Below are 20116 nucleotides of genomic sequence, written 5' to 3' on the forward strand. Positions count from 1 at the left end.
AAATGTGACGATCTGGAAAGGAAATATTGGGACACATTTTTTCATGTATTAGCCGTGAATGTACAAATGATTCTGAGTAAAATGAGCCCAAGAAGTCAATATTTTTAAGACATGAATGAAATGTAAGTACATTTATTTGGAAAACGCTCATAAAGGTATTACATAACTGACAACCTCTTAATTAACTTCTAAATTAACTTTATTCCCACTGTGGTAATTTCAGTAAGTACTTGTATAAGCTATGCTTTCCTTTTAATGGTGGCAAATTAATTACCTGGCAAAATTACTCGGACCTATGATGGTCTCTATAATGTCTAACCACACTGCATTCGGGCAGATTTACTTTAAGCGTGAAAGGAATTTAAACTAAGAGCCGACAACTTGATTACCTTAATCGTTCCTTATGATCACAAAATATAGATAGGTATATCTTCTTAATGTGCAATAAAGAGTATTTGTATTGTAATGTACAGTCAAGTGTAAAAATATGGGTGCATACAACTTACTCAAAAATGTCCCATAGTTCTTAATTCGCTGACATAAGAGCTATGGGACATATTTTTAGTATGATGAGTGCACCTATATTTTTACACTTGACTGTACCTACTTGCATACCGATATAAAAGGTATTATGGAATGAGCACCTCCTTCATTTTTCTTCAAATCGTAAATAGATTCATTCCAAACAAAAAGTAATAAAATGTATATTATAGGGTAATTCGCCAGTAACGGCCACCTACTGTTAGTAACTGGCCACCCTAAACTAAAAATGAATACTATTCGAATATAAACAGAATTCATTTTAGTATAAGGTGGCTAGTTATTGAAGGCTGGCCAGTTATTGAAACCTTATACTAAAATGAATTCTGTATATAGATGAATAAAAATCATTTTTAGTTTAGGGTGGCCAGTTATTGGCCGGTGGCCAGTTACTGGCGAATTAATTACCCTACATGTTTAGTAATTATATCTACCTGCTGATCACTTCAATTTCCTGAAAACCCGCCATGGGTCTTCGTCGTAAACTAGCTACGTCATATAACTTACAAATAACATGCCCAAAACTATGTAAACCATATTTATCATAATGTGAAACTCAATAAAAAGTACAAATTTCACAAATATTTATTTCAAAACATATGTAACAAAAAAAGTCGCGTTATACTGACCGATGAATAGCATTATTTTACAAAGCGAAGTCTTAATTGATCTTTCGTCACATTAAGCCTATTTCCTAACGATTACCTAACTAATAACTATCCAAATATTTTAAATATCGCTTAAAGTAATTATATTACAGTTGTAATTATTGTAGAAAGTACATGATTATCTACAAACATATTCAGTTCAGTGCTACTGCTACCGCAAAGCGCATCATAATTCCAACGTTTTAATAATATCTTAAAAAACTTGAGTTAATTTTGTGATGATTTATCTAACTTCGGTGTCCTTTTCAAGTGTCCGTAAGTGATGCCTCCAGCTGCAGTATGGTACATCTGGTTGGGGAGGAAACCTCTTTCGTAATGTCTAGGCGCAGGATAGTGAGAGTAGTGCCGGTGACTGGACAGCGCTTCGTAAGCTGCAATTGGGTCCTTAGCGTAGCCTCTCTTCATGTATTCCAACTGAACTCCTGAGGGGACATACGAATCAAGCAGAGACATAGGTCTTCGCTTATAGGGAATACCAAAACTTTCGCTCGGTTTAGGTGAATATGCTGACGAGATAAAGTTACCTCCAGCAGCATACACTGGTTTTGATAAGGGACGGAATATCGGCAATGCTTTAGGAAGGTGGGATAAATGCGGCGGTGGGCCTTTCAGGAGCAATGGGTTCGGTGGGGGAAGCTCAGAAATGACATTGTGCCGCGGATCTTCTCTAAGAGGGGCATGAGAGGAATAATATCGTGGATATTCAGGACCCGGCTTAGGGTAAGGCTGATCTGTCTGACTTGAATATTCTTTTGGATTTTCGATTTCGTTTTCTTGAACTTCTTCAACATTATTTGTTTCGGTGAATTGGGGGTTCTGATAATATCCTTTAGGCGCAACGGGAGGTGAGGCTATAGCGGTTGGGTACTGTACCACCGGCACTTGGTATACCACTGGTGCAACGGTAGCCTGCACGGGAGCCACAGTAGATGGAGCAGCATAGCTTACGTAAGCATATGGTTGCTGGATATACGTTTTTCCCGTTGGGGTTACGTAGGTTGGAACCTCTATGAAATTATGTTGAGGCTGTAGAGTTTCTGGCGCTGTAGGGTAGGTGTTGACTCGACTGACTACTGGCGCAGAATATTGAACTCCCGGCATACTATTAGCTGCCTGCTCACCATTCTCATTGTAATACTGCGGGACTAGATATATTTGCATAGGGACATTGGATAGATAGCCAACCATGGCTTGCTGAGTAGAAGGTGCTCCATACTGAGATTTAGGAGATGCAATTTGCGTTGGAGGTTTTTCTGGTGGCTCAGTCACTGCATATTGCTGAACATATCTGGGCTGCTGAGGAGCCGGGTTTGGACTTTCAAAATATCTAAGAAGGCCATTTTTGAAGAATTCCAGCGGTAATAATCCGGGGGCAGTGCCTGGAATCACAGTTTGTGAGCGAGGTTCGGATTTCTGCTCCAGTTCCTTTTCATTTTCACTCTTTAAATTGTCATCTTCGATGTCTTGCAACTCGATTTTCTTCTCGGCTGCGACAGCGAGTGTCAGGACGCACACAAGGGCAACCTGAAAGTAAAAGCGTGCGGTGTGAGTAAGGTGGATGTCCGAGGCGCGTGGCCACTGCACCACATGCCCAAACATGGCCCGAAGAGGCGTGCCGCGCGCGCTTGCTGCCTTATGTCCAACAGGTGAACGGCAAAAAATAGAATGCAGCCTATTACGAAACCAGTTAGCTTTGTGGAGTACTTAGAAACGGGAGCTAGCTTTTACTCGTAATTTATGTGGTTAAAAGATTCCAACGCTTTCATCCTATGTTATACACATGCGGTCGCCATAATTCGCTGCTATATCATTATTGTTACATTTTCGACGCGACGACGTAATCAGACGCATTCTAATAAGCTGATGATATAAATTTCGTAATCGTAGGTTAGTCGCATTGTTGGTTTTTTGACGGTAATCTTTGCAAATACGTCAATCATGTATGAGCGATGTGTGAAACGGATACAATTTCTATAGATATCAAGTGGCCATTTGAATTCTAATTGAAAGTCAGGTCTTCTTGTGAAACGAAATCGCCTTTTGTTTTGAGGTTCACATAGCATGCAACTTCTGTATTGGTATGAAGGTGAATAATTTATTTATGGCTATTACCTACGTGTGTGTGTTGTAAAAGCATAATAATACTAGGCGGTAGTAACTAAGAAGTAATGACATCTCACATCAATTTAAGTTGTTGCACCACTAGATAAGGAATGGCGATGATATGTGCGGAAGAAAATTAATATATACTCGTTTAGTCGTTTACAACTACAAAGTTAGAGCTTAGCTAGTTATAGCTAATGAGTCGCTTAAACGCTTCCAATCCAATAGGGTCATTGCACTGGTTCGCCGTCCAGCTCTAATTTTCGACGCATTTTATATATAAGTTTATATAATATAAATCGTCGTCTAGCACCCACAACACAAGCCTGATCTAACTGTGGGTCTATTTGTGGGATATTTACTTATTTAATCTCCGCTACCAACAATTTCGTAATTTATACAACTCTGATATAAAACATTAATTTTGAAGTTGTAGTCTAGTATTTAAGTAATAGTGCCTAGTTTTAGTAATATATAATACCAATTCCTATGAACCAACACAAGAAACAGCAAGTATGAAAGAAATACGAATGTGTTGCAAGTTTTAAAGAATTTCAGCTTATTTTTATTTCAATGGTCGATAATCGAATAAACGCATTCACAACACTTAACCGCAATCAAATAATATAATAAAAATACTATAATCACCTCCCAATCCCACGCTACAGTTTTATTAACGTAAGTTATAATCGAGATGTAAGAACCTGTTTGTTACCTCAAAATAATTTTGCGCAACTAAAGGTCTTCTTGAAGTTTTTGTGTCAATGACTGTTGCTCTAAATTCGTAGGATCTTTTGTACCTTTTATAATGATACGTTTATACATATGTATGTGACATCAAGTTTCTAGTTTACGACTTTTATGGACACTTAAATGTCGCGTTGCTATTGTGTACAAACACTTCTTATCGTTTAGATTGCCATAATCTTCAGTGATTTCATAAAACTGTCTACTAACGTGAATAATACTTAGTTTACGTAGATTAAAAAAAAAACATTAATGGTGTATTGTTAGGTAACGTTCTGAAAAATGCCCCAGAAAAATGTGAAATTTTGACGCAGCAACTTGCAACATAAATTTTATAAAAAAAGGATACCTCGATAAAACTATAAAAGTACCTGTTAGTAATTCATGGCTTTATCGGTTAATTGATTCAATAGTTTACCAAACTTATACCTACTTACGTGATGTTACAACTGTCACAAGTCACAAGTTATGATGGTTATGTAATTAAGAACTTGCTAACTATGTAAACAAACCGCCATATTAAAATGGTCTCTGAATGTCAATTTACTAGTGACTTTTGTATACAGAGTTAGGAAGTTCCATAGAATAACACTTTATGTATTGCTGCTCGAAAAATTGTTTAAATTTGCAGTGTTAGGTATAGTTAAAAATACACGCTTTTATTATACGTAACTCCAGTAGAATTATCTCATTTACTACGAGTATAGTATTTACCTAATGTTTTAGCTTTTTAACGCAAGTGTGATTTTTACATAGTGTATGTCATGGGATATTGGGATTTGGAATTACATGTTTGACTCTCATCAACATTTTTTCCCATATCGATCGACCTTCTTGCACAATGATTTATGTGTGCAGGTGCAGTGTAGATAGATAGATCGATTTTTATTGGTATTAATCATACACTGTCAGTTACATATTTAACAATAATTCGTTACAAATGATAATTAATAGATTTAGATTCATATGTCAATAATTTAAAAAATAAAAAAAAGTACAAAGCTGTAAATTAAATAATGTCAACAATTCCATAATTCAACTACACACACACTGTACACTTATTGGCTTATACCGTAACATAAGTATATAAGAATAGGTAAGTGTGGCCCTTTTTAACCGCCTTCAAAAAAAAGGAGGTTCTCAGTTTGACCTGTATGTTTGTATGTATGTATATTTGTCCGCGATTATCTCGCGTTTGGCTGAACCGATTTTGATGCGGTTTTCAGAAAAGTGTTTGTTACATTCTGGGGAAGGTTTTAGTATACATGGAGCTGACCTGATGCTGACTGTACCCAGTGGAACTCAGGTTTGGTGCAACATGGGCACACGCTATTTTGGTCATCTGACGCCTCTTGATGAGCACTTGGGAGAGCAATACCCAAGATAGAGCTGATGCTGAACCCTGACTGTACCTAGTGGAACTCAAGTTTGGTGCAACATAGACACACGCTGTTTTGGTCATCCGATGCGTCTTGATGAGCACTTGGGAGAGTAGTACCCAAGATAGAGCTGATGCTGAACCCTGGCTGTACCTAGTGGAACTCAAGTTTGGTGCAACATGGACACACGCTGTTTTGGTCATCTGACGCGTCTTGATGAGCACTTGGGAGAGCAGTACCCAAGATAGAGCTGATGCTGAACCCTGGCTGTACATAGTGGAACTCAAGTTTGGTGCAACATGTACACACGCTGTTTTGGTCATCCGACGCGCCATGATGAGCACTTGGGAGAGCAGTACCCAAGATAGAACTGTTGCTGAACCCTGGCTGTACCTAGTGGAACTCAGGTTTGGTGCAACATAGGCCCACGCTATTTTGGTCATCCGTCACATCTTGATGAGCACTTGGGAGAGCAGTACCCAAGATAGAGCTGATGCTGAACCCTGGCTGTGGCCTAGTGGAACTCAGGTTTGGTGCAACATAGGCACACTTTGTTTTGGTTAACCGAGTTGTCGTCGTGTACCTATGTCGCAGAGTTCCACTTGGTGGGTCGATCATTTTTTTTCTAACCGCCTTTAAAAAAAGGAGGTTCTCAGTTTGACCCATATGTTTGTATGTTTGTTCGTGATTATCTCGCGTTTGGCTGAACCGATTTTGATGCGATTTTCAGAAAAGTGTTTGTTACATTCTGGAGAAGGTTTTAGTGTACACGTACAGTACATGGATGGTTTGAAAAACCAATTGGACCCGGTAGGTGGCGATGTGGTGTGGCAGTGGAAGTGGGAGCAATATACATACAAATCGTTTAGCACCGAAACGTCATATTATAATATGTTTTGTCGCGATTAACATCGAGTTAGGCCATCACCAACATTAGTAGGTAGTTAGTTACTAGCCCAAAACTAAATAGAGAGCCTAACAAACTAGTATTTTAGCCTAAACCCTAAAATAAATGAAGTACCTATCACTAAAAAGTAAAAAATAAAATAAATAAAAAGAATAAAAAAATTATAAATAAACAAAAAGAAAACCAAAACAAAATAACTTAATAAAACTTCTTTAAAAAAAAGGGAACCGCCTTCAAAAAACCAACCACTGAAAAGCACAAAATAATTTTTATATGGCACCCCTATACGTGTCCAGTCCCTATCCTGTCGTAAAGCAAATTTCTGCCAAAAAGTAATTTATACCTAATAATAAGAAAATTAATAATCATCCTGGTAATTACTTAGTTTTTGAAGGCGGTGCCAAACCAACAAAAACATTCTTTGCTGCCATCAGAAATAAAATACGAGTATGTAGTACCTACAAGAACTACGAGGGGTGATTGGAAAGTTCACGGCCTAAGTATGAAATCAAATCCAAAGATTTTATTTAATATTTTTATTTCTCTACGTAGTCCCCGTCGAGCTCTTTGCACTTGTTCCATCTGGATTCCAAAGCCATTATACCACTTTTGAAGAAACTTTGCTCCAGGCCTTCAAAATAGGTGTCCACTTCTGCTTGGACCTCGTCGTTGGTAAAAAATTTCTTACCGCCCATGTGTTTTTTTAAATTTGGAAATAGATGGAAGTCCGATGGTGCCAAATCAGGCGAATAAGGCGGGTGGGGCAATAATTCGTTGTGAATTTCTGCTATCGATTTTATTGACGTGTGCACACGTGCATTGTCCTGGTGAAAGAGAACTTTTTTTGTCAACAATCCAGGTCTTTTTACTTTCAGATCTTCTCGTAATCGGCGTAAAAGGTCGCAATAGTAGTCCGAGTTTATAGTGGTACCTTTCTGGAGATAGTCAATCATTATTACTCCCTTTGCGTCCCAGGTTGAGGGTCAGCTTCAAACAAGTCGAGACAGCCGCGTGAAATTGTTAGACGAGTGATTTTTTGTTCCACTGAAAGGAGCTTCGGAACCCATCTCGCCGACACCTTTGAAAAACCTAATTCGTTGACTATAATGTTTTGGGTACTTTCATAGGAGATGCCTACGATGTCAGCTATTTCCCTTACTTTTAATCGTCGGTCTTGCATTATCATCTCGCATATAATTGCCACATTATGTGGATTGGTCGCAGTGGTTGGTCTCCCGGGGCGAGGGTCATCTGCGATATTGACTCGTCCCCGCTTGAATTCAGCTGCCCACTTTTTTACTGTCGTATATGATGGACAGGATTGCCCCAATGTACACTGCATATCTTCAAAAATTTGTTTTGGAGTCAATCCTTTTTTATGAAGATATTTAATTACAGCACGTTGCTCCAAATTGTCCATTATGAAAAATCTGTTGACTCTTATTTTTAAATCAGACGTATAATTTATTTTTACAATGTCTTACAATTCAAATTTCGCGGGATGACAACTGAATAATGACAGTTCAAAATGGCGGCAGAAAAAAATTAAAAAGTTTTTTTTTAATGGTCAGGCCGCGAACTTTTCAATTAGCCCTCGTAAATTAATGAGTAAACTAACGTTGTCTAAAATATCGGTTCTCTAAAATTTTGGTTTGGCACCGATTTCAAAAACTAAGTAATTACCGGGATGGTTATAAATTTTCTTATTAATAATAAATAATAATAATAATTCAGCCTATATACGTCCCACTGCTGGGCACAGGCCTTCTCTCATGCGCGAGAGGGCTTGGGCTATAGTCCCCACGCTAGCCCAATGCGGATTGGGGACTTCACATACACCTTTGAATTTCTTCGCAGATGTATGCAGGTTTCCTCACGATGTTTTCCTTCACCGAAAAGCTAGTGGTAAATATCAAATGATATTTCGTACATAAGTTCCGAAAAACTCATTGGTACGAGCCAGGATTTGAACCCGCGACCTCCGGATTGAAAGTCGGGCGTCATATCCACTCGGCCACCACCGCTTTTCTTATTTATTTTCTTATTTTAATTTTCTTATTATTAGGTATAAATTACTTTTTGGCAGAAATTTGCTTTACGACGGGATAGGGACTGGACACGTATAGGGGTGCCATATAAAAATTATTTTGTCCTTTTCAGTGGGTTGGTTTTTTGAAGGCGGTTCCCTTTTTTTTTAAAGAAGTTTTATTAAGTTATTTTGTTTTGGTTTTCTTTTTTACGCTTAGTAAGCATGAAAGCATTATATACTGTGGGATAAACTAGCCAAATCGGGAATACCTAATGAATGCATAGTTTTGTTAAAATATTGGTATAACAATCAGGTCAACCAAGTGAGATGGGACGGGGTGTATTCAGACGAATACAAACTACTGTGTGGGGTTAGGCAGGGAGGGCTAACATCTCCCACCTTGTTTAACCTTTATGTCAACGAGCTTATTGGGAGGCTCAGCAATGAGCGTGTCGGATGCTATATTTGGGAAACTTGTTTTAACAATATAAGTTACGCGGACGACATGGCGTTGCTGAGCCCCTCAGTAAGTGCGTTGAAAAAATTGATCGCCATATGTGAGGGTTACGCTGATCAGCATGGTCTTAGGTATAATTCAACCAAAAGTGAAATACTAATTTTTAAGGCTCCAAAGTATAACTCAGATCTAACTGTGCCTAAGATCGTGCTGGGAGGAGTACCCCTAAAAGTCGTGGGCAGCTTCAGATATCTAGGGCATATGCTCACCGGAGATCTGAAGGACGATATGGATCTTGAGCGTGAGAGGAGGGCCATGGCGGTAAGGGGCAATATGGTTGCCCGCAGATTTGCACGTTGTAATACACAAGTAAAGTTAACGCTCTTTAGGGCATATTGTCAAACTTTTTACACGTGCAGTCTGTGGGCAACATTTACACAGAGGGCGTATAACTCGCTGAGAGTTCAGTACAACAACGTCCTGAGGATGCTGTTGAAACTGCCAAAGCACTGTAGTGCCTCGGGCATGTTTGCAGAGGCGCGAGTGGATGACTTTTACGCAATTAGGCGTAAAAGAATAGCGTCTCTGCTGAAGCGCGTGCGTACCAGTGGCAACAGCCTCCTGAGGACGTTGTCCGAACGTCTGGACTGCCGCCTCACGAAATACTGGGTAGAGGTGGTGATAGGCAGGGCTAAATAACCCATTTTGCCCCGTGTTCCTCTCTGCACGCAGTAATATTAAGGTAGTAAATATTAGTATATGTGTATAGTTATAAGTGTTTTTATGTAAGTACCAACATAGGATGTAAGTTTCTCTGGTTAACTAACAAAAATATGGATCTCATGGTCTGAAATAAACAAATTTTATTTTATTATTTATTTTATTATATCTTCATGAAATAACTACAAAATAGCAAAAGATAGTGTATGTTTAAGTATAATATTAATTCCTAAATATGCATTATTTATTTAGAACATAATATTAATTCCTAAATATCACAACACATACACGGCATAATTATAATGTGTCACAACTACTTCGTGTCCTTTCTCCAGGTTAATTATTCTACTTTCTGGCGTTTAAGTGAGTTGATCAGTTAAAAGTGAAATATGATACAATATCAGTAAAAGCAGCATACTTTCTTCCTTACTTCGACCAGCTACAGTTGAACCTCTTAATTCTTGGTAATTAATGCTAATTTATGTAAATCTCTTAATTCTGGACACTGCAATAGCTGCCACCCTCAATCTTAATTCAAAGCAATAGAGTTGACAATCGGGCTGTCAATTATTGAAATTGTTGTCAATTACATTTACCTTAGTTAGGTATTGAATATTCAAAGGTGTAGGTACATTAATTAAATACTTCAATAATATTTAAAAGCAATACATAAGTCTATGTACTAAAGCATTTTATATTGCTACAAGACATATAGGTACAAATATATCAATAGTAGGTATCTTTCTATATTCATATCCTGAATAAAGGTAGGTAAACCAATCAATGATTACAATGGCATCAATCTCACTCTTTTTATGAATTGAAGTTACTTTTATTTATATTCATATTACTTACAGTTTGAATGAGTAAAATGGTGTTATCAAACTGTGGTTAGTTTGTAACAATGTTTTAAAGTTTTCCAAATAACCATAATCTATGTATTCTTGGTCAATAAAGGGTCTTAACATATGCGATTGTTAATTGAGAATTAGTTTCAAATAATGTTATGTAGGTACGTAGGTTTTTAGTAATAGTTATGAATAACACAAAAACTCTCTTACCTGCTTCACTAACATCTTGTATAAGTTAGAAGAGAAGCTAGATCACGAATTCCAAGAAACTCCCGTAAGGTCACAAAACATGAGCACTTTGTCTATGGTTAGCACTTCAATAACACCACACAGCTGGTCCCGAAGTCATTGCATCCTCATGACGTCGTCAACTGCATACTGTCCTCATATCCACCAGTGTCCATGCAAGCGGGGCCGTTGGAAACCCTATAATTTCAAAACCATTGGTTAAAAAGAAAATCGATGACTCCTCGCCTCGATTGACCACACTCGATAATTGACGTTTAGAAAAAACTGTTTTCATTTGTCTATGGTTTGCATTTAGAGAAAAAAAGAGCGCGGGAAAAGTGACAGTTTATTTTTTTAATGTATGATAGGTGTAAGTGTAAGTATGTATTGGAATTTAACGAATATGATTTATAAAAGATGTACGAACTTTGTTCCTAAATTGTTGTACCGCGCAAATGCGTTCTGCCGGCTGCCCGGTTTGTAAGTGGTGCGGAGTATTGGCGTTGTGTTGTTAAATACCGCACTACTCTACATATCGAAGTACAAGAAAGGCGATCGGCCGCTCCGCAATGAAGACACGGTGCTGATAATGATGACCCTACATGGATTGGGATAAGTCCATTTCAATATATATAGATGGTCAACCAAATCTTGTCAGTAGAAAAAGACACGAAATTCAAATTTTCTATGGGACGATATTTTTCAAATTTGCCGTCTTTTTCTACTGACAAGATCTGCTTGACCAAGTTTATTAATACAATACAATACAATACAATACACTTCTCTTTAGTGCACAACTTCAATAAAACATTTACAGAGAGACACACATAATAAATGAAGACAGAGGTAACAACAGGCGGTCTTATCGCTAAAGAGCGATCTCTTCCAGACAACCTTAAATAAAATTATTAGATTATTAAATAGTAGTACATATTATAGTTTACGGTTACACTGCCTTTGGTATCTATATGTATTTTTTTTCTGATCATTAAAAATAACTCAGTACGAGTAGGATGCTTATCCCATTCACTTGGGGTTGGCTCCCAGGTCGAAATCCCTTTTGATAATAAATTGGTTTAAACACTTTAAACCAGGAGGTAATCTTGATTCAAAATTTAAATTAGAACAAAGAATAAAATATTTAGTTAATTATTTAATTTGGATAACATATAAGTTATTATTATAGATGTCCAAAAAAACTAAATGACATGCGTTTCTAAAACTTTCATGTGACTTAATATAAAAGTAACCTATCTATTAAAGACAATGAACAATTTACGTTGCGGCAATTTAAATGTTCTATCGAACCAATTCGGATAAATACGTTTTGTAGCTTTAAAACCAACAATTATGAAGAATGGCAGTTATTATTACAGCCAAGCGATTATAGGATAGAAAATCGTAATATTTACATCGTATATTACGAAATTGGCAAGATCGATTGCGTTTTAATGGCCGGATTATTAAGATGAACCACTTTTAGGGATCGATCAGACCTCTCATCGCGATCCGACATTTGTTATGTCACAAAAGAAATATAAGACGTCGAAATAGCTATAAGTGATACTTACAAAATGATGTGAAGTGGCATTTATTGGTGGTACATCCCACGTTACCTACTACTGGCAAATACTCTTTCGATTACGTACACATTTTGATGTCAATCCTTTCAGAAAGTTATTTTACATTTAATTATTCTTTACAAGGCTATCCCGGGAGAAATATTAATATGTACCTAGTCTATTTCGTAGAAAAAAAAAACCCAAACAGAAGATTTGAGTCAAATTAAACTTTGAATTCTGTTGTTTTACTTGTTTTATTTTATATTTTGTCAAAAAAAATAGTTATTTGTACAACAAGAGATCAAAGTTTGATATTTCTTCGAGTGCTTATTTTGACTCCCGTGCAAGCGAAAGATTCTATACTAGATTGAGCGTAGTAAGGGGTAAGGGACTCAAAAGCGCACGAGATGTAAATAACTTTGATCTCGTGTAGTTCACAAAACTTTTCACCTCAGCAGTGAGAACATATTTAGAGAACACGAAAAATGTATTCCTTCTTCATCACTTACCTCTATTCACTCATGTTTTCTTAAGATATACCAACAATTAAGTTTTCACCTCAGCAGCTCGAACAAGGGTACTTTGCTACTTAAAAACAGTGAGCAAAATCGCATTTTGCTCTTTTTGTTTCACTCAGTGAGCAAAATGCGATTTTGCTCACTGTTTTTAAGTAGCAAAGTACCCTTGTTCGAGCTGCTGAGGTGAAAAACTTATTTTCTATAGCTGGTCAAACAAATCTTGACAGTAAAAAAAGGCGCGAAATTCAGTTTTTCTATGGGACGATATCCCTTCGCGCCTACATTTTTCAAATTTGCCGCCTTTTTCTACTGTCAAGATTTGGTTGACCAAGTATACTGCTACGATTTCTTTCTACAATATTTAAGATGATATAATTTTTAAACGAAACTACGCCGCTATCTTTTTTTGTTGATCATATTTAAAAAAAAAGATCACCAAAAAAAGGTTAAGGTTTCTCAAATTCCCCTAAGTGGATCTGGTAAAAGGTAAAACACTGATTATTTACGGAGGAACTACGGCAAAAGTACCGACTTTGGCCACCTTTGCTCCGTTCTTGGCTAGTTGAAAAGTTTTTTTTTAGTTTCTAAAGCTTCATACGGTGACGAATCGAGTTTGTAATGTTATGCCACTTATGCCTATAATAAATATGTTAATTTTACTGTAGGTATATTAAGACAATAAATGACCACAAAGGGTACAGTGGCCACAAACGGTACTTCTGTCCTACCTATTGTTAGTATGAGTACCTATTTATATACTTATACAGTTAGCAGCAGAAGTTGCTAAGCAGGCGAGGTATTCAAAATTACCTTGACACGCTCTTATTTTCTTAACAATAAAGTCGCGTAAAGATCATTTTGAACACCTGGCCCGCTTAGTAACTTCTGCTGCTGGTTGTCTAAAACATGATACATGGTACTTATGCATTGCATTGTTTTGTTTTAGAGCAACGTGCATCTTTTCTGTTTATGATGTGCAGCTGTTAGATGAAAGATGTAAAGGGCTAACGCTTTCAGTTTCAACATCTTGTAAATAAACTATAAATCAGCTCACAACATTTTTTATTAGAAAGCTCTTTATTTAGATCGATAGAGTAAGATTCCGATACAAGTACTACTGCGATAGTTTAATCTGAGACCATTTTACGTAAGCTTAATTTTGTTGTTTACCAGTGTTCATAGTTTTATTTGTACGTCGTGAGTAAGGTAGCAGAAAAAGTGGCTAATCGAAAGAAAAGTTCAATTTTTAGGGTTCCGTAGCCAAATGGCAAAAAACGGAACCCTTATGGATTCGTCATGTCTGTCTGTATGTCTGTCCGTCCGTGTGTCACAGCCACTTTTTTCCGAAACTATAAGAACTTTACTGTTGAAACTTGGTACGTAGATGTATTCTGTGAACCGCATTAAGATTTCCACACAAAAATAGAAAAAAAAAACTGAATAGTTTGCGCGAGAGACACTTCCAAAGTGGTAAAATGTGTGTGCCCCCCCCCCTGTAACTTCTAAAATAAGAGAATGATAAAATTTAAAAAAATATATGATGTACATTACCATGCAAACTTCCACCGAAAATTGGTTTGAACGAGATCTAGTAAGTAGTTTTTTTTGGGTTCCCCGTACTTATAGAACTAAAAATCAATTTTTTTTCATCAAACCCATACGTGTGGGATATCTATGGATAGGTCTTCAAAAATGATATTGAGGTTTCTAATATAATTTTTTTCTAAACTGAATAGTTTGCGCGAGAGACATTTCCAAAGTGGTAAAATGTGTGTCCCCCTCCCCCTGTAACTTCTAAAATAAGAGAATGATAAAACTAAAAAAAATATATGATGTAGGTACATTACCATGCAAACTTCCACCGAAAATTGGTTTGAACGAGATCTAGTAAGTAGTTTTTTTTAATACGTCATAAATCCCCTAAACACGGAACACTTCATGGGCGAGTCCGCTCGCACTTGGCCGCTTTTTTATATAAGCTGTGTAGGTATAATTTAGGTGCCCATTGAGGTAATTATTGAACTATTTTTAAAATTTGGCGATCTCTATGCGATAATAAAAAACGCTGACTCGACAAATCTATTTGTAGGTATTAAGTTTTCACCTCAGCAGCTCGAACAAGGGTACTTTGCTACTTAAAAACAGTGAGCAAAATCGCATTTTGCTCTTTTTGTTTCACTCAGTGAGCAAAATGCGATTTTGCTCACTGTTTTTAAGTAGCAAAGTACCCTTGTTCGAGCTGCTGAGGTGAAAAACTTATTTTCTATAGCTGGTCAAACAAATCTTGACAGTAAAAAAAGGCGCGAAATTCAGTTTTTCTATGGGACGATATCCCTTCGCGCCTACATTTTTCAAATTTGCCGCCTTTTTCTACTGTCAAGATTTGGTTGACCAAGTATACTGCTACGATTTCTTTCTACAATATTTAAGATGATATAATTTTTAAACGAAACTACGCCGCTATCTTTTTTTGGTGATCATATTTAAAAAAAAAGATCACCAAAAAAAGGTTAAGGTTTCTCAAATTCCCCTAAGTGGATCTGGTAAAAGGTAAAACACTGATTATTTACGGAGGAACTACGGCAAAAGTACCGACTTTGGCCACCTTTGCTCCGTTCTTGGCTAGTTGAAAAGTTTTTTTTTAGTTTCTAAAGCTTCATACGGTGACGAATCGAGTTTGTAATGTTATGCCACTTATGCCTATAATAAATATGTTAATTTTACTGTAGGTATATTAAGACAATAAATGACCACAAAGGGTACAGTGGCCACAAACGGTACTTCTGTCCTACCTATTGTTAGTATGAGTACCTATTTATATACTTATACAGTTAGCAGCAGAAGTTGCTAAGCAGGCGAGGTATTCAAAATTACCTTGACACGCTCTTATTTTCTTAACAATAAAGTCGCGTAAAGATCATTTTGAACACCTGGCCCGCTTAGTAACTTCTGCTGCTGGTTGTCTAAAACATGATACATGGTACTTATGCATTGCATTGTTTTGTTTTAGAGCAACGTGCATCTTTTCTGTTTATGATGTGCAGCTGTTAGATGAAAGATGTAAAGGGCTAACGCTTTCAGTTTCAACATCTTGTAAATAAACTATAAATCAGCTCACAACATTTTTTATTAGAAAGCTCTTTATTTAGATCGATAGAGTAAGATTCCGATACAAGTACTACTGCGATAGTTTAATCTGAGACCATTTTACGTAAGCTTAATTTTGTTGTTTACCAGTGTTCATAGTTTTATTTGTACGTCGTGAGTAAGGTAGCAGAAAAAGTGGCTAATCGAAAGAAAAGTTCAATTTTTAGGGTTCCGTAGCCAAATGGCAAAAAACGGAACCCTTATGGATTCGTCATGTCTGTCTGTATGTCTGTCCGTCCGTGTGTCACAGCCACTTTTTTCCGAAACTATAAGAACTTTACTGTTGAAACTTGGTACGTAGATGTATTCTGTGAACCGCATTAAGATTTCCACACAAAAATAGAAAAAAAAAACTGAATAGTTTGCGCGAGAGACACGTCCAAAGTGGTAAAATGTGTGTGCCCCCCCCCCCCCCCTGTAACTTCTAAAATAAGAGAATGATAAAATTTAAAAAAATATATGATGTACATTACCATGCAAACTTCCACCGACAATTGGTTTGAACGAGATCTAGTAAGTAGTTTTTTTTTGGGTTCCCCGTACTTATAGAACTAAAAATCAATTTTTTTTCATCAAACCCATACGTGTGGGATATCTATGGATAGGTCTTCAAAAATGATATTGAGGTTTCTAATATAATTTTTTTCTAAACTGAATAGTTTGCGCGAGAGACATTTCCAAAGTGGTAAAATGTGTGTCCCCCCCCCCCTGTAACTTCTAAAATAAGAGAATGATAAAACTAAAAAAAATATATGATGTAGGTACATTACCATGCAAACTTCCACCGAAAATTGGTTTGAACGAGATCTAGTAAGTAGTTTTTTTTAATACGTCATAAATCCCCTAAACACGGAACCCTTCATGGGCGAGTCCGCTCGCACTTGGCCGCTTTTTTATATAAGCTGTGTAGGTATAATTTAGGTGCCCATTGAGGTAATTATTGAACTATTTTTAAAATTTGGCGATCTCTATGCGATAATAAAAAACGCTGACTCGACAAATCTATTTGTAGGTAGTACTTACTTGTTTAGAAGTTTTCTTATCTAAGCACTACAAAAGAGGCTAAAGTCACATGTTATAATTGTTACATCCTAGTATGTGGTAATATAAGGTAAGTTTTGCAAAAAAAAAAAAAGTTATTAGCATCGTTCATTTGCGAATAGGCTTTGTTCACCGCTAACACAGACAAGACATCCTCTATACTGAGCATAGTAACGCTACCCCCTCTGCCACAAATATACGGTAGTTTTACTCCATCTTCGAGTCAAGTGTCAGAATCCCGTGCCGTGATTGGTCCGTGTCTTTGAACGGACCAATCACGGCACGGGATTCGCTCACCTCGTCCCCCGCACCCCAGTATTTTTGGCAGCATCGGTTTCATGATATAATTGCTCTAAACTCCGTCTAGAGGATTCCTAGTCTATGATCGCTAATTACCTATTTTTCGACATAACTGTTAAATGTTGTGTCGAAACAAAAACCAAACGTAATCTGAATGGAGCTCGCTAAAATAATTTGCACGCTATGACGTCATTTTAGCAAACCTTACTGAAATTGGCAAAACGGAACACATATTTTTTCATGCTTCATTATTTTAGTAGCGCAGCAATTGAAAGAACGTATGCAATATGCAATCTTTGACAAGATTCGTATAATAGTTTGGGAGAACTACAAATGTCCATTCCCGATCGAATCAAGCCATATATGTAAATATGGTGGAAGTTTTAGTGCAAAAAAAAATGTTGTTGGATGTTAGGTATGTTGATATTTTGTTTGGCTAAAAAAGGAGAAAAGAAATTATAACTTTATTATTACGTTCCAACGATTAGGCATGATATATACTTATACCTACCTACATTATTTTTGCTGAACATTGATGGGGGTCAATTTGGTAGCTTTTAAGTTAAGGTCATTTTGATCCATAAGAACATGGCATAGTGTATAAAATTTTAATTTCAATAATTAAATGCAATCCGTCGTTCAAATCGTGAAGTCTGCGTTATTTTTATGGTTTGACATAATTTATTGGTAATAAAGTATTACAGGTCACAATTTTCAAACTTATTTCTATATATCTTACATCTTTTATTTACATCAGTTCGGATATTACACTATTCTTTATAATCTAAAAATTCATTAATTCCATTGTGCGTGGTATCTATAGAAAACGTCGAAAACGATGTCCGATTACGACAGACTTCCAAAACGTATAAAATTGGATATTAACAAAAGCTAAAGAAGCATGTCTTAATACTTTTAATAGCAGTTTCTGTATAAGAGAATTATGTATGGCGAAACGTTTAAAATAGTGCAATATAGTTACAAAATGTACAGTCAGCATCAATATACAATAATAATCAATGAAACAATGCACCAAATTAGTCAAAAACTTAGCTACATATTAGCAATTAGTAACAGGATATTGTGTACGAACCATATGCACAAGTTGCTAAGTGGTACTTCACAGTCGCTGATGGCTTTTCTAGTTATTCAATACTCAAATTAGCTCTAATAAGACTTTGACAAAGCTATTACATAATTTATTTAGCTGATTTACACTTGGATAGTGGTTTGTAAAGATAATTGGGCACAATATTATTTATGTATTATGATGTCTAGAAGAAATCGCGTCTGACCATGTACCAGACCAAAAACTATTATTATACGTAAAATTGTCTAGATATATAAATTTTTGCAAAATTTTCCACATGTTTAAACTTTGTCGCTTTGTATGTGACACCTTAATTTTAATAAGTAAACTTTGCATTGTTAGTATTTAATTTTGGCAAAACTTTATTTATCTTCTGATTTGTATCTTCTCTGCAATATTAGGTACCATTCTTTTTAAATCCGGTTATTGGTATTACCTATAAGGTATTAGGTACGCCATCATATTTAAATTATATACGACTATTTTTAGCAGGACTGCTTCAGAAAAAAATATGAAGGTGCTGACGCTTACGCATGTCAGTAAGCGTCAGCACCTTCAATTTTTTTTTGCTGACGCTTACTGACATGCTGATGTACAGCGTTGAGCAGAGTAATCTATTTTCATACACCCTAGCTTTTATACATGTTACGTTACAAAAATAGTACTCGTTTAAACTTGAACTTTAAGTCTAATGTAATAAGGATTGTCGCCATAATTATTAGTTGTGCTTGTAAGTTTGTAAAGAGGCTAGTAAAAGTTTAATGCCTGAAGTTTTGTTAGTCGTGTATCGTATTTGTTTGCTTAATCCAGCTGAGCTTTCACTGCACACACACACACGTACGACTACACTATAAATAACGTTCGTGGACTTACCTACCTACTGTCTAATTTTTTTTTATAAATATCGAGATATTGTCGCGTTGAATAAATATATTTATTTATAAAAGTCCGCCTGAATGCGTAGGTAATAAAGCTGTTACCTTCGCTTTGCCAGGCTCAACAGAAAAGGGCAAATTATGGCAGCGATGGCGGAATAACAATGCAAAGATCTCAACGCTTGTGGGTTAGCTGAAGACGATGTCCAGGATAGAGGAAGGTGGAAGAAGAAAAGCAGGAAGGTGGACTCTGTCACAGTAGAGATACATGCTAGGAGGACGATGATGTTGATGTATAAAAGGCTCACTCGATTTGTTTTAAACTATATACATGGGTATCTTGGGTTCTCATACCCATTAAGTATTTAGTTGATAGGGGTGATCTTACTTGTAGTGGCTCCGGGAACCTGCAGGTAGTCTGCAAGAGTAAACCATATACTAAATTACTAAACACTATCTCGATAAACTTCCCTTCGTGTTAAATGTATTAAAAGTCTATTAAAGTGTGGTATCTTTATAAGAATGACTTAAACGAAAGGTCAAAAACCGAGTCGGAACCCAACTCCGCTCGTCACCCGATGCAGCGATTGCATTACACGCATCCTCGCTGGTTTCTCAATTCTCAATTTACCTGACCGTGTCATTAATACGTGACGCAAACTGCGTATTACCGCCATTGTCACTTTTCCTCGCCCGTCGGTTTCACTGGGACTTTCTAAGCAAGTGGAGCAGGGACGACACCCTGTCAGTTGGTTCACCTTTTTTTTACTTAGAGACAAATACAACACGCACGGTTCGCCTAATGGTAGCCATGGTTACCTGCCTGCAGGCAACTCCATAGGTTTTACAAACGCATACCTAGCTCAAGGATAGCCCAAAAACTTATTAGGTTTTTTTTTTCATACACACTTTTACAAATTTAATGAAAAATTAAAACTTCAATCATTTAACTAA

The 20116-nt window shown here is 36.6% G+C and overlaps 1 protein-coding gene across 2 annotated transcripts; it reads right to left on the reverse strand.

Annotated features, from left to right (window-relative positions):
• Nucleotides 1-1388: 1388 nt before the first annotated feature.
• LOC134653417 (uncharacterized) lies at nucleotides 1389-19879 on the reverse strand. Of its 2 annotated transcripts, none has more exons than XM_063508779.1 (3): nucleotides 19794-19879; nucleotides 10612-10827; nucleotides 1389-2732 (listed from the first exon to the last, which is right to left on the reverse strand). In XM_063508779.1, exons 2-3 carry the CDS (start codon nucleotides 10624-10626, stop codon nucleotides 1416-1418), a joined length of 1332 nt encoding a protein of 443 aa, XP_063364849.1. In that variant the 5' UTR covers nucleotides 10627-10827; nucleotides 19794-19879; the 3' UTR covers nucleotides 1389-1415. The 2 variants fall into 2 exon arrangements, with proteins under 2 accessions (XP_063364849.1, XP_063364848.1); XM_063508778.1 differs by lacking the exon at nucleotides 19794-19879 and adding an exon at nucleotides 11057-11245.
• Between the last annotated feature and the right edge of the window lie 237 nt (nucleotides 19880-20116).

The sequence above is a fragment of the Cydia amplana genome, chromosome 13, assembly GCF_948474715.1.
Source record: "Cydia amplana chromosome 13, ilCydAmpl1.1, whole genome shotgun sequence".
Classification (NCBI taxonomy): domain Eukaryota; kingdom Metazoa; phylum Arthropoda; class Insecta; order Lepidoptera; family Tortricidae; genus Cydia; species Cydia amplana.